At 42.0% G+C, this 16,283-nt stretch overlaps 1 protein-coding gene across 2 annotated transcripts in view; it reads right to left on the minus strand.

The window, feature by feature from the left end:
- The window catches only part of LOC139384127 (connector enhancer of kinase suppressor of Ras 1), a 101,860-nt gene that overhangs the window by 51,031 nt on the left and 34,546 nt on the right, over positions 1 to 16,283 (minus strand). The window contains exon 1 of one of the 2 annotated variants that reach the window (XM_071128797.1): positions 5,564 to 5,805. The exons of the other annotated variant lie outside the window; for it this stretch is intronic. Within the exon in view, the coding sequence (XP_070984898.1) occupies positions 5,564 to 5,593 (30 nt within the window). The 5' untranslated portion in view covers positions 5,594 to 5,805. Of the gene's footprint in view, positions 1 to 5,563; positions 5,806 to 16,283 lie in introns of those variants that run through there. 2 annotated transcript variants of the gene reach the window in all.

A 16,283-nucleotide genomic window follows, 5' to 3' on the forward strand; every position in this document is an offset into this window, starting at 1 on the left:
TCCCACTTTCTCTGATAAAAAAGGCCTGAGGCATTCCCAAAGACCAGGAAGTGGACAATCCAAGAGTACTAGGAACACTACAACACCCACAATCCTCTCTGCTAACACTAACTGTGACACATGCCATCCAGGCCACTCACGGTATTTACCTCACTCGTCATTTCATTGACAAACTCCTTTTTAGAGAGGCAGACCAATTGTATTCAAAGTCACTGTTTCGCAATGTGGATACCAGGCTATGTCAACATAGAGGAGTGAGTGGGAGGTACATTTTTTCCCTGATATACAGTGCGAGTGTGTGTTTAACTGGGTTGCCCTGTGAGGGAGGGTAAATCCTGTGAACTCCTGTGAGCAGTGAATGCTAGGATTAGAGTTAACTAATTAAAGGTTGTGTGACGTGAGAGATAAAGCAAGAGATTAAGGGAGAGAGAAAGAGTCGCTTGAGTTGGATTTATTTACATCAAAAGGTAGCCTAATTTCAGAACGAGTCCACACCCCATGCAATTGGTTGTATATGCCTCAGCCCGAAGAACCACACATCTGGAAAAACATTTACTCATTTCGGATTGTGGCATATCGCTGCATCTACAAAACAAAATGGCCTGGGACATGGACGATCTACATTAGACCGCTTTTGAGCTCTGAAAACATCGGCCAAACTTTGATTTTGGAGCGGAATGCCTCTTTAAAATTAGAAGTGAAAGGCAAGACCTTAGACCAAATAGCTACAATTTGCAATGTATACATGCACCAGCCAGGAAAAACCCAATACCCTAGCAATGGGTTAATAACATCGAAGGAGTAGGACTAGACGCATTGTAGCATAGCTCTATGACTGATATTGACAACTTCCCCCTAAGGCTGCTATTGACAACTTCCTCTATGATACATTTTTATTCTGTATTTGTGAAACCGCAGAACAGGATATGACATCTCTGGGCCAGTGTCCCAATTGGCACCCTATTCCCTACATATCCCTGCATACATAAGGAGTACGGTGACATTTGGGACGCAACCCGAGTGAAAATCTGCCTGCCCTGAAACTACTCTTAGATCAGGTGGGTAATGGTGAGAGAAAGCACAAGTGTAAATCTAAGCTCACTTCTCAGTGTCACTTCCTCTTTGTGTACTGCACGCCAGACCCAAAGCACCACAGCACCCACCACCCAGCCCTGTTAGTAACAGGCCCCTCCACTTCGATGTTAAATTTTTCCTAAACATGAGTTCCGCACAAACTGTGGTTGTTTCTTAGCAGAATAATGAATATAAAAGCCTCCATTACTTTTATAATATAAATAAAGCCTTCATGAAATTTGGCCTCGGGCTTTGGGCCGTCTCACACATGTAATGAGCCTTCATTGGAATTTAATGAAAGATTGAGTGAGAATTTGCAGCAAATCAGACAGTCCCCCCTACTCCAACACAAGGTTAGGCAAAACTACTCAAACATTATGTTCACTTTTCCAATATAGTTATGTTATATGTATTTATTTTACCCTTATTTTACCAAGTAAGTTGACTGAGAACACTTTCTCATTTAAAGCAACAACCTGGGGAATAGTTACAGGGGAGAGGAGGGGGGTGGGGGGTGGGGGGAATGAATCTGTAAATTTAAAAAACAAGAACATGGTGCCATCTGGTTTGCTTAATATAAGGAATTTGAAATGATTTATACTTATGATACTTAACTATATTTAAAACCAAATACTTTTAGAGACTTTTACTCAAGTAGTATTTTACTGGATGACTTTTACTTGAGTCATTGACAATTGGGTACTTTGTCCACCACTGCATGCATTAGGTACATGAATATCAGTATCACTACTCATCCAAATAACTTGCATATGGCTCTCAGGTGAATCCTGTGGCTCATTACACCATGTTTGATATGGTATGTTCACTACTTGGGTTGAGATCAACAGTACTAATAATAATAATAATAATAATAATAATAATAATAATAATAATAATAATAATAATAATAATAATAATAATAATAATAATAATAGTTTAATTCACATTGCAACTCATATGGCAGCAGGTAGCCTAGCGGCTAAGAGCATTGGTCCAGTAACCGAAAGGTCGCTGGTTCGAATCCCCGAGCCCGCAAGGTGGAAAAATCTGCTGCTTTGCCCTTGAGCAAGGCAGTTGCGTGCTCAAGGGCAACAACACTTGCTTCCCGGGCGCCAATGACACGGATGTCGATTAAGGCAGCTTCCCGGCACCTCTCGAGATTTAGAGGGGTTGGGTTAAATGCGGAAGACACATTTCGGTTGAACGCTTTCAGTTGAGCAACTGACTAGGTATCCCATTTCTCTTCCCAAGGGAACATAATCTAATCTGTATCAGTTACAATAGAAAATGTTTCTATCAGACCTTTCAAATACTGAGAATTTGCTTTAGCCTGCCTGCCTGCAGTGGTTGGTGTTTGCACTTTTTGGGAATGAATCCATTGCAACAGGCAAACTCAATCAAGCACAGCCAAAGTATTTGAAATGATTCAGCCAGCAAAGAATCACCACCATGTTTGACCGTTTGTATAAGGTTCTTGCTGTGGAATGCAGTGTCGGGTTTTCACCAGGCATAAATGGGACCCATGTCATCCAAAAAGTTAACTCAAGTTTGCCAAAAAAGCACCTTGAAGCACCTGGATGATGATCAAGACTCTTGGAAATATGTTCTATGGACAAATTATTCAAAAAATATAACATTTGGATGACATTGGTCCTATTATGCCTGGCGAAAACCAAAACACTGCATTCCACAGTAAGAGCCTGTGTAAGGGGGCAATTACTTTTTCACAAAGGGGGCATTGGGTGTTGCATTACTTTCCTTGTGAAATAAATGAAATAAGTATGTAATTGTTGTGTTATATGTTCCCTCAGGTTCCCTTTATCTGATATTTTTCAGGATGGAAAAATGCTTTCAATGCAAACTATTTTTCCACTCTTCAGATGTCCAGTGTTGGTGATCGCGTGCCCACTGGAGCTGCTTCTTCTAGTTTTTAGCAGATCGCAGTGGAACCCGGTGTGTCTGTTTGCTGCAATAGACCACCGGACAAGGACCAGCGAGATGTGCATTCCGAGATGCCATTCTGCACACCACTGTTGTACTGTGCCGTTATTTGCACGATTGTTGCCATTCTCCTTCAACCTCTCATCAACGGCCACAAGACAGCCGCCGACTGGATGTTTTTTTGGTTGTCGCTCCGTTCTCGGTAAACCCTAGACAGACGGTTGTGTGTGAAAAGCCCAGGAGGCAGGCTGTTTATGAGAAACTGGAATCGGAGCGCCTGGCATTGACGATCATACCACGCTCAAAGTCGCTTAGGTCACTTGGTTTTGCCCATTCTAAAATTCAATCGACCAGTAACTGAATGTGTCGCTGCCTGCTTTATTATAACAAGCCATGGCCATGTGACTCACTCACTGTAGGAGATAACCATTTTTGTGAACGGTGCCTAATAAACTGGCCACTGTGTATATTTTTTAAGAATATCATCTTTGACAGCAAAGGACAAATGAAAATTTCCAAAACAATGCATTTAGAAGTTTAGATTTGGTTATTATGCTTGAGCAAAAGAACACAGCATAAGCCATTGCAAAATGCATGGAATTGCAGAAAATATGCTTTGAAACGGCAAAATGTTCTCTCAACTGCATGGCAATATCTGTAGAATTGCAAGAAATTTGCTTTAAAAATGACAAAAATGTCCCTGCGCTTAAAGGTAGACTCAGCGAAATTGCGTTGCTACGAGCAGCACCGCTGACATTGAAAATAGTGAGATGGCAAGTCTCACACACAGTATCTGCGCTTGTGCACAGTGTGGAAGCCATGGCACCAAAACAGTGGAGAAGTTGATCCTAAACGCTTCAACGCTCGTAGTTGTTGCGGAAATTGACCCACTATGGCATTTACTTTCTGCATCTACATCATATCGCTAAGTATACCTTAATTGAGGAGAATATCACCCCCAAAAATGTGATACTGTCGCAAAGCTGGTCAAAAAGCAGCATTCCCCAAGAGAGGATGGCTTTCAGTTCAGCAGTGCTAATTTCATGAACTTCTTTGACGAAAAGATCATGATCATTAGAAATTAAATTACAGACTCCTCTTTAAATCTGAGTATTTCTCCAAAGCTCAGTTGTCCTGAGTCTGCACAACACTTCCAGGACCTAGGGAGTTTTTAAATCCAATATCTCTTGACACATTCATGAAAATAGTCATGGCCTTCAAGCTGCATCCCTATTCCAACTAAACTACTGAAAGAGCTGCTTTCTGTGCTTGGCCCTCCTATGTTGAACATATTAAACGGCTCTCTATCCACCGGATGTGTACCAAACTCACTAAAAGTGGCAGTAATAAAGCCTCTCTTGAAAAAGCCAAACCTTAACCCAGAAAATATAAAAACATAAATAATCAACAAAAAAAAAAATATATATATATCTATTTTTTTTATAAAAATAAAAATTTAAATACATAAAAAAATATATAAATAGGTCTATATATCAAATCTCCCAATCCTCAAAAAAATTTGAGAAAAAGGCTCTTGCGCAACAGCAACTCACTGCCTTCCTGAAGACGAACAATGTATATGAAACGCTTCAGTCTGGTTTTAGACCCCATCATAACACTGAGACTGCATGCATGAAGGTGGTAAATTACCTTTTAATGGCGTCAGACCAAGGCTCTGCATCTGTCCTCGTGCTCATAGACCTTAGTGCTGATTTTGATGCCATCAATTACCACATTCTTTTGTAGAGATTGGAAACCCAAATTGGTCTACACGGATAAGTTCTTGCCTGGTTTAGATCTTATCTTTCGGAAAGATATCAGTTTGTCTCTGTGGATGGTTTGTCCTCTGACAAATGTTCCTCAAGGTTCTGTTTTAGGGCCACAATTATTTTCACTATATATTTTACCTCTTGGTGATGTCATTCAGAAACATAATGTTAACTTTCACTGCTATGCGGACGATATACAGGTGTACATTTCGATGAGACATGGTGAAGCCCCAAAATTGGCCTCGCTAGAAGCCTGTGTTTCAGACATAAGGAAGTGGATGGCGGCAATTTTTATTTATTTATTTATTATTTTTAACTTATAAACTCTGCCAAAACAGAGATGCTAGCTCTAGGTCCCAAGAAACAAAGAGATTCTGTTGGATCTGACAATTAATCTTGATGGTTGTACAGTCCTCTCAAATAAAACTGAAGGACCTCGGCGTTACTCTGGACACTGATCTCTCTTTTGACGAACATATCAAGACTGTTTCAAGGACAGCTTTTTTCTATCTACGTAACATTGTAAAAATGATGCAGAAAAGTTAATCCATGCTTTCATCACTTCTAGATTAGACTACTGCAATGCTCTACTTTCCGGCTACCCGGATAAAGCACTAAATAAACTTCAGTTAGTGCAAAACGACTGCTAAAATCTTGATTAGAACCCCAAAATTTGATCATATTACTCCAGTGCCAGCCTCCAGACTTCCTGTTAAGGCTAGGGATAATTTCAAGGTTTTACTGCTAACCTACAAAGCATTACATGGGCTTGCTCCTACCTGTATCTCTGATTTGGTCCTGTCGTACATACCTACACGTATGCTACATAGTCTGCCTATCCATGTGAGAGACGCAGACTCTGTCTCAACCTTCAAGTCTTTATTGAAGTCTCATCTTTTCAGTAGGTCCTATGATTGAGTGTAGTCTGTCCCAGGAGTGGGAAGGTGAACGGAAAGGCACTGGAGCGACGAACCGCCCTTGCTGTCTCTGCCTGGCCGGTTCCCCTCTCTCCACTGAGATTATGCCTCTAACCCTATTATGGGGGCTGAGTCACTGGCTTACTGGTGCTCTTCCATGCCATCCCTAGGAGGTGTGCGTCACATGAGTGGGTTGAGTCACTGACACGATCTTCCTGTCCGGGTTGGCGCCCCTCTCGGGTTCGTTATATTCAGCCTCGTCTTAGTTGGTGGTTTGAAAATATCCCTTTGGGGGCTGTTATATCCTGCCTGGTTGGCAAGGTTCGGGGGTATTTTCGGACCCCTCCCGTCTCTGCCTCCAGTATTTATACTGCAGTAGTTTGTGTCGGGGGGGCTAGGGTCAGTTTGTTATATCTGGAGGATTTCTTCTGTCTTATCCGGTGTCCTGGGTAAATTTAAGTATTCTCCCTCTCCTCCCGGAGGACCTGGGACCTTGCCTCAGGACTACCTGGCCTGATGACTCCTTGCTGTCCTCAGTCCACCTGGTCGTGCTGCTACTCCAGTTTCAACTGTTCAGCCTGCGGATATGGAACCCTGACCTTTTCACCGGACGTGCTACCTTGTCCCGGACCTGCTGTTTCCGGCTCTCTCTACCGCACCTGCTGTCTCGAACTCTGAATGCTCCGCTATGAAAAGCCAACTGACATTTACTCCTGAGGTGCTGACCTGTTGCACCCTCTACAACCACTGATTATTTGACACTTTGAACATCTTGGCCACATACTGTTATAATCAACTTTTTTTTATTTTTTATCTCAAATCTTTTTCCGAGCCACCATGCTTCTACATCCGCATTGCTTGCTGTTTGTAGTTTTAGGCTGGGTTTCTGTATCACACTTTGTGACATCAGCTTATGTAAAAAATGACTTTATAAATACATTTGATCGATTGATTGATTGGAGAAATGGGCTTAAATGCCAACATTTCTCTACACAGCTAAAATGGGGGCCTCAAACTTAGCAGGGCCAACCGCGTACCCTGCCATGACCCCTGCCACACCCCCTGCCACGTTCAGTGCCTCCAAAAAGTATTCACACCCCTTGACTGTTTCATCATTTTGTTGTTACAGACTACATTTAAAATAGATTAAAATGTTGATTTTTGGTCACTGGCTTACACACAATACCCCATAATGTCAAACTGGAATTATGTTTGGGTTTTTTTCGATTCTTTTTCTAATTGATACAAAATAATAAGCTGAAATGTCTTGAGTCAAAAAAGTACTCAACCCCTTCGTTGTGGCAACTCTAAGTTCAGAAGTAAAAATGTCCTTAACAAGTCACATAATAAATTGCATGGACTCAATCTGTGTGCAATCAGTGTGTTTAACATGATTTTTGAATGACTACCTTCTCTGTACCCCACACATACAATTATCTGTAAGGTCCCTCAGTCGAGCAATGAATTTCAAACAGGAAGGTTTTCCAATGCCACACAAAGAAGAGTACCTATTGGTAGCAGACATTGAATATCCCTTTGAGCATGGTGAAGTTATTAATTACACTTTGGATGTTCTCAATTCACCCAGTCACTACAAAGATACATGATTTCTGGATTTCACCATGATGCCATTTGTGACTTTAAAACTGTTAGAGTTGAATGGCTTTGACAGGAGAAAACTGAGGATGGATCAACAACATTGATCCATCCTACATGATTCAAAATATTCCAATAGCATCCTGTTTGCATTAAGGCACTATAGTAATACTGCAAACAAAGTGGCAAAGCAATTAACTTTTTGTCCTGAATAAAAAGTGTTGTGTTTGGGGCAAATCCAATACAACACATTACTGAATACCACTCTCCATATTTTCAAGCATAGTGGTGGCTACATAATGTTATGGGTATGCTTGTAATAGTTAAGGACTGGGGAGTTTTTCAGGATAAAAAAATGAAAAGAAAATGGAGCTACGCACAGGCGAAATCCTAGAGGAAAACCTGGTTCAGTCTGCTTTCCACCAGACACTGGGAGATTAATTCACCTTTCAGCAGGACAATAACCTAAAACACAAGGCCAAATCTACACTGGAGTTGCTTACCAAGAAAACAGTAAATGTTCCTGAGTAACCCAAGTTACAGTTTTGACTTAAATCTGTACTGAACAAAAATATGAAACGCAACATGTGAAGTGTTGGCCCCATTTTCCATGAGCTGAAATAAAAGATCCCAGAAATGTTGCATATGCACAAAAAGCATATTCCTCTGAAATGTTGTGCACAAATTTGTTTACATTCCTGTTAGTGAGCATTTCTCATTTGCCAAGATAATCCATCCACCTGACAGGTGTGGCATATCAAGAAGTTGATTAAACAGCATGCTCATTACACAGGTGCACCTTGTAATGAGCAGCCACTTTAAAATGGGCAGTTTTGTCACACAAAACAATGCCACAGATGTCTCAAATTTTAAGGGAGTGTGCAATTGGCAGGCGGACTGCAGAAATGTCCAACAGAGCTGTTGCCAGATAATTGAATGTTAATTTCTCGACCATAAGCCGCCACCAACGCAGTTTTAGAGAATTTGGCAGAACATCCAACAGGCCTCACAACCGCAGACCACGTGTAACCACGCCAGCCCAGGACATCCACATCCTAATTTCTTCATTTCAAGTGACTCATTTTCTTCTATGAACTGTAACTCAAGTAAAATCTTTAGAATTGTTGCATGTTCTGTTTATATTTTTGTTCAGTATACATACAAATCTATGGCAAGACCAGAAAATGGTTGCCTAGCAATGATCAACAACCAATTTGATAGAGCTTGGAGGAATTTGTAAATAAAAAAAATGGGAAAATGTTGCACAATACAGGTGTAGAAAGCTCTTAGAGACTTTCCCAGAAAGACTCACAGCTGTAATCACTGCCAATGTTGCTTCTACAAAGTATTGACTCAGGGGTTTTTCATTCAAGGGTTTTTCTTTATTTTTACTATTTTCTACGTTGTAGAATAATAGTGAAGACATCAAAACTATGAAATAACACATGGAATCATGTAGTAACCACAAAAATGTTAAACAAATCAAAATACATTTTATATTTGAGGTTCTTGAAAGTAGCCACCCGTTGCCTTGATAACAGCATTACACACAAATAGTACAAATAAAGAAAAACCTTTTAATCAGTAGGTGTCCAAACCTTTGACTGATACTGTATGAGATTATTCTATTCATTTTCAATAAATTTGAAAATATGAAGAAAAACATGGGTATTGTGTGTAGATGGGTAAGACATTTATTTTTTAAATAAATGTTGAATTCAGGCTGTAGCAACAAATGTGGAATAAATCAAGGGATATTAATACTTTCTGAAGGTACTGTAAGCCCCTTCTTGATACAGAAATGTGTGTTTCTATGTACCTCTGTTCACTTTGTCACTGTGCCTCTTCGTGTGTATTTTTGCTCTTGACCAAATAAGACAGAACGTGTTCCCTGTTAGCAGGGCAGACAGGAACAATCTATTAAAAGACAGAGGGACATACCTAGGGTGGATCTCATTACACTTCAACACACTAACACCAAACAACCCAGACCTGGGTTCAACAACTATTTGAAATATTTCCAATATATAATTACCGTTTGCTTTAGCCTGTCTAAAGTAACAGATGGGTAGGGTTTGCTTTTTTGCAACTATTATTTTACTTCCATTGCGCCAGGCAAGCTCAATCAAGCCCAGCTTAAGCATTTGAAATGATTTCAAACCGTATTTGAACCCAGGTCTGCACTGAACCAACCCATGTGAAATATTAGGAGCATATATCTCTTTAAATGATGGTGAAGGGACTACAAAAAGCAAGTGTTCATTTTCTCCTTGCTCTATATTTGATAATTACTCCAAACACTAAATACAATAAAACTTCACCTTAATGAACTACAAATGCTAACTTATGATGTAAGGCAAAGGCTCTAGAAAGCTTTGCATTAAATCGGGAAACAATTCATATTTTAAATTCAAATGTCTCATTTCCCTTCATTGTATACTGTAGCATGAGTGATCAAAGTGAGGAGTCGTCGTTGACACTGGTGTCGGCTTAAAATGCTTAGGAGTCAATTGACTCATGTACGTCAATCTAAGTAACTTAATAAAAAAATCCCCACTAAAATCCGTCAGTTTAAGGTGCATACACACTATATATACACACAAAGATATGTGGACGCTTCAAATTAATGGATTTGGATATTTCAGCCACACCCGTTGCTGACAGATATATAAAATTAAACACACAGACATGCAATCTCCATAGACAAACATTGGCAGTTGAATGGCTTTACTGAAGAGCTCAGTGACTAACATGACGTGGCACCGTCATAGGATGCAACCTTTCAAACAAGTCAGTTAGTAAAATGTCTGCCTTGCTAGAGCTGCCCCAGTCAACTAAGTGCTGTTATTGTGAAGTGGAAACATCTAGGAGCAACAACGGCTCAGCAGCGAAGTGGTAGGCCACACAAGCTCACAGAACTGGACTGCCAAGCGTTGAAGCGCATAGCTGCCTAGATGACAGCTTTGCACACTCTTGGCATTCTCTCCACCAGCCTCACCTGGAATGCTTCCAACAAGCTTGAAGGAGTCCCCACATATGCTGGGCACTTGTTGGCTGCTTTTCCTTCACTCCACGGTCCAACTCATCCCAAAACATCTCAATTGGGTTGAGGTCAGGTGATTGTGGAGGCCAGGTCTTAAGATTTGTATTTATTTTTGCATGTTTTTATTTAAGCTTTAACTAGGCAAGTCAGTTAAGAACACATTTTTATTTACAATGACGGCCTAGGAACAGTGGGTTAACTGCCTTGTTCAGGGGTAGAACAACAGATTTTTTACCTAGTCAGCTCAGGTGTTCGATCTAGCAACCTTTCAGTTACTGGCCCAACGCTCTAACCACTAGGCTACCTGCCGCCCCAAAATGTAGCACTCCATCACACTCCTTCTTGGTTAAATAGCCCTTACACAGCCTGGAGTTGTGGTGGGTCATTGTCCTGTTGAAAAACAAATTATAGTCCCATTAAGCACAAACCAGATGGGGTGGCGTATAGCTGCAGAATACTGTGGTTGCCATGCTGATTAAATGTGTCTTCAATTCTAAATAAATCACTGAGTTTCAGCAGCAAAGCACCCCCACTCTGCGTCTCACAAATACACAGCGGTAGGAACCAAAAATCTTAAATATATAATGTCCATTGCTCATGTTTCTTGGCCCAAGCAAGTCTTTTCTTCGTATTGGTGTCCTTTAGTGGTTTCTTTGCAGTAATTCGATTATAAAGGCCCAATTCACACAGTCTCCTCTGAACAGTTGATGTTGAGATGTTACTCTGTGAAGCATTTATTTGGGCTGCAATCTGAGGTGCAGTTAACTCTAATGAACTTATCCTCTGCACAAGAGGTAACTCTGGGTCTTCCTTTCCTGTGGCGGTCCTCATGAGAACCAGTTTCAGCATAGCGCTTGAAGGTTTTTGCGACTGCACTTGAAGAGACTTTCAAAGTTCTAGAAATGTTCCGTATTGACCGACCTTCATGTCTTAAAGTAATGATGGACTGTCTTTTCTCTTTGCTTATTTGAGCTGTTCTTGCCATAATATGGACTTGGCCTTTTGCCAAATAGGGCTATCTTCTGTATACCACCCCTACCTTGTCACAACACAACTGATTGGCTCAAACACATTAAGAAGGGAAGAAATTCCACAAGGCACACCTGTTAATTGAAATGAGAATGCCAAGAGTGTGCAAAGCAGTTATCAAGGCAAAGGGTGGCTACTTTCAAGAACCTCAAATATAAAATGTATTTTGATTTGTTTAACACTTTTTTGGTTACTACATGATTCCATATATGTTATTTCATAGTTTTGATGTCTTCACTATTACTCTACAATGTAAAACATTTTAAAAAATAAAGAAAAAACCTTGAATGAGTAGGTGTGTCCAAACTTTTGATTGGTACTGAGATGAGATGAGTAAAGCAGCATGTAAACATTATTAGAGTGACTCGTTAAAGTGTTGAGTCACTATTAAAGTGGCCAGGGATTCCATGTCTATGTATATAGTGCAGCAGCCTCTAAGGTGCAGGGTTGAGTAGTCGGGTGGTAGCCGGCTAGTGATGGCAAGTCTGATGGCCTTGAGAAAAACAGCTTCTTTCAGTCTCTCAGTCCCAGCTTTGAAGCACCTATGCTGACCTCGCCTTCGGGATGATAGTAGGGTGAACGGGCCGTGGCTCGGGTGGTTGATATCCTTGATGATCTTTTTGGCCTTCCTGTGACATTGGGTGCTGTAGGTGTCCTGGAGGACAGGCAGTTTGCCCCCGGTGATACATTGGGCAGACCGTACCACCCTACGGAGAGCCCTGCGGTTGCGGGTGGAGCAGTTTCCATACCAGGCGGTGATACAGCCCAACAGGATGCTCTCAATTGTGCATCTGTAAAAGTTTGAGGGTCTTAGGGGCCAAGCCAAATTTCTTCTGCCTCCTGGGGTTGAAGAGGTGCTATTGCACCACACTGTCTGTGTGGGTGGACCATTTCAGATGGTCAGTGATGTGTACGCTGAGGAACTTGAAGCTTTCCACCTTCTCTACTGCAGGGCCCTCACCTCTTCTCTGTAGGCTCTCGTCGTTGTTGGTAATCAAGCCCTACTACTGTTGCGTCATCTGCAAACTTCATGATTGAGTTGGAGGCGTGCGTGGACACACAGTCATGGTGAACAGGGAGTACAGGAGGGGGCTGAGCATACACCCTTGTGGGACCCTGTGTTGCGAATCAGAGAAGTGGTGTTGTTTCCTACCTTTACCAACTGTGGGGCGGTCTGTCAGGAAGTCAGACCCAGAGCACAATGATGAGCTTGGAGGGTACTATGGTGTTATAGTGAATGAACAGCATTCTGACGTAGTTATTCCTCATGTCCAGATGGGGTAGGGCAGTGTGCAGTGTTATGGCAATTGCATTGTCTGTTAACCTATTGGGGCGGTAAGCAAATTGAAGTGGGTCTAGGGTGACAGGTAAGGCGGAGGTGATATGATCCTTCACTAGCCTCTCAAAGCACTTCATGATGACAGAAGAGAGTGCTTCGGGGCGATAGTCATTTAGTTTAGTTCCTTTTGCCTTCTTTTGTACAGGAACAATGGTGGCCATCTTGAAGCATGTGGGGACAGCAGACTGGGATAGGAGAGATTTAATATGTCCATAAACACACCAGCTAGCTGGTCTGCGCATGCTTCTGAGGACGCGGCTAGGGATGCCGTCTGGGCCAGCAGCCTTGCGAGGGTTAACATGTTTAAATGTCTTACTCACGTCGACCACGGAGGAGAGCCCACAGTCCTATTCAATCGGGTTCAAGTCCGCGCTCTGGCTGGGCCACTCAAGGACATTGAGACTTGCTGCCACCACCATGCTTCACTGTAGGGATGGTGCCTGGTTTCCTACAGACGTGCCGCTTGGCATTCAGGCCGAAAAGTTCAATCTTGGTTTCATCAGACCAGAGAATCTGGTTTCTCATGGTCTGAGATTCCTTTAGGTGCCTCTTTGGAAAACTCCAAGCGGGCTGTTATGTGCTTTTTACTGAGCCGTGGCTTCTGTCTGGCCACTCTACTATAAAGGCCTGATTGGTGGAGTGCTACAGAGATGATTGTCCTTCTGGATGGTTCTCCCATCTCAACAGAGGAACTCTATGCCACAGGTCACCTCCCTGACCAAGGCCCTTCTCCCCCGATTGGCAGGCAGCCAGCTCTAGGAAGAGTCTTGGTGGTTACAAACTTCTTCCATATAAGAAATTATGGAGGCCACTGTTCTTGGGGACCTTCAATGCTGCAGACATTTTTTGGCACTCTTCCCCAGATCTGTGCCTCGACACAATCCTGTCTCAGCACTCTACAGACAATTCCTTTGACTTCATGGCTTGGTTTTTGCTCTGACATGCACTGTCAACTACGGGACCTTATATAGACAGGTGTGTGCCTTTCCAAATCATATGCAATCAATTGAATTTCCCACAGGTGGACTACAATCAAGGAGGACGATCAATGGAAAAAGGATGGACTTGAGCTTAATTTCGAGGGTCTGAATAATTATGTAATTAAGGTATCCGTTTAAAATGTCTAGAAACCTGTTTTCACTGTCATTATGACAGTGTAGATTGACAAACTATACATTTTAGAATAAGGCTGTAAAGTAACGAAATGTGGAGGAAGTCACGGGGTCTGAATACTTTCCGAATGCACTGTAGTATGTCAACCAGACCACTAACCAGACCTCCCTGATGTCGAGGGGTTGGGTTGAATGCAGAAGACACATTTCAGTTGAATGCAGGTGCGCAACTGACTAAGGTATCCCCATTTCCCCGTAGTAAGAAGCTCCACGCTGCATAACATCTTAGAGAAGCCATACTCACTGTTCTAAATTACAGTAGCCTATATACTGACACACTTATGTATTGTTACCATCAGGCCATTGGAAACGTAGATGTAAACACTAATGGCTTTGCATATTGTTAGCCATCTCCTTCTCACATACCTCAATACGACTCCTTCAAGCAACTCTCGCTTGATCCTCTCTCCACGTTTAAATTAACTGAATTGAGAATCTTTGTTATCTTTCTCTCTTCCCCCCACCCCCACACACACGCTCGCTCTCTCTGTCCAGTATGTACCGCTCTCTGTAGTGGACTTTGCTTGCTGTTGCTCTAACCGGTTCCAGTCCGATCTTGTCCTGTACTCTCCAGTCCTACAGAGTTAGAAGAGTACCGATTGAGAGCCACTAGTCAGTGGAGCACTATAGGATCACAGCAGCTTACTCGTGGCCCAACAAAATCCTTCAGGGCACCAAGGAAAATAAACCCTGTGAGTGGGGAGGGAGGGAGGCGGGTGGACACGTACTTACAGAGAGAGCGAGAGAGAGAGAGAGAGAGAGAGAGCGAGCGAGCGCACACACACGAGCACAAACACACATACAAAGACACATGAATGCACCACACATCCATACATACATTTCATACATGCCGGAAATGAAAGAGAGTCCTTTATTTTCTATGAGGACCCAGAGACATGGTTTGCGTCCCAAATGGCACCCCTCTTCCCTACATAGCACGGAAACAAGGATGGCCCATAGGGCTCTGGTCAAAAGTAGTGCACTATATAGGAATTGGGTGTCTTTTGGGACAATCTGTCTGGCCCTTGTTCTTGTTACAGATTAACCAATTCTCTAGAAACAAGCAAAGTAATAATCATTGAAAGCATCAGTCTCTGAAACAAGGTGACATTAGATTTGACATTTGCGTTTGTTGCCAAGGGCTAACTTTGTTGTACGCAGAGGAGGGGGATGGGGTGTGTGCGAGCGTGTATTCTGCCGACCTTACTAGAGCTATCAACTTGATAAATGATGCCTTGAGAGATGGACAGAGGACCAACCCACCTGTCTGGATGTCCTACGTTATTTTTATTGAGTGTAATAGAAATTCCTTACAAACTTCAGACATATACTGTACGCTTATTTATTCTTTTCCCAACGACAAAACCGCTGTACAAAAACCTGCTGTGAAGGACATCACTCGGTCCTTTCTGTCTTAACTCTCAGCTACCTTGCCTTGAGACCCCGAGTCTTGGATCCCGACCCCTTAATATCCAGCATCTCTCAATGATACACATCCTACCTATGATAGAGGCCTATGACTATAGGTCCTGTGTCGCTCAGTTGGTAGAGTATGGCTCTTGCAACACCAGCATAGTGGGTTTGATTCCCGGTACCACTGGTACCTAGAATGTATGCATGCGTGGACAGTAAGTCGCTTTTGATATAAACGTTTGCTAAAATGGCGTATATATTTATTATTTAGGGGAGAGTGGGGTAACTTTAAAAATAAATAAAAATTACATTTAGCATCACTCCGTCATGGGAAATATAGCATTCTTTCTAACAATGTGTACATATTTGTGAGCAGGTTGCGTATCACTGGAAATAATCAGAATTCACGTAAAAAAATTTAAAACCATAGCTTGTCCAACAAAAGCAGTCTCTAGGCACAACTTATGGGGTATTGAGATCCGTGGGACAGGGTAAGTTAAGTTGCCTTTAAAACCATGTCTATGTGTAATAAACCATCTTTATTTCCCCAAACACAATTCAACACAAATCGCTTTTTTTGTCTGAATCATTTTAAGCATCTTTTAAAACACAGGCTTAACACCTAACCAACACTTTGTACTTTTAAAATTAAATTATGCATTTTGTGTATGGTTTCCTAGAAACAAGGATGGCTCAACTTATCCCTAAAACACACAATAGAAGCGGGCAGTGGCTGCTCACTGGGTCCAAAAACAGGAACCAACCAAACAATGACCAGTAACTTCAGCGTAGAACAATCCACCGTCAAAACAATCTGGCGTAATGACAAAGTCTGACAAAGTTTCGCGCACTAATTACTTTAAGTCTCATGTTTGGACAGACTTCACACAAAAACCAACAAGCCGGCATTTGGCTGGACAAAACACCCTTAGAAAGCATCAACATCCCTCAAGGGCCTTCATTGTTCTAATGCAGACCCCATCACACTTC

The sequence above is a fragment of the Oncorhynchus clarkii genome, chromosome 25 (assembly GCF_045791955.1).
Source record: "Oncorhynchus clarkii lewisi isolate Uvic-CL-2024 chromosome 25, UVic_Ocla_1.0, whole genome shotgun sequence".
In the NCBI taxonomy this organism is placed as follows: domain Eukaryota; kingdom Metazoa; phylum Chordata; class Actinopteri; order Salmoniformes; family Salmonidae; genus Oncorhynchus; species Oncorhynchus clarkii.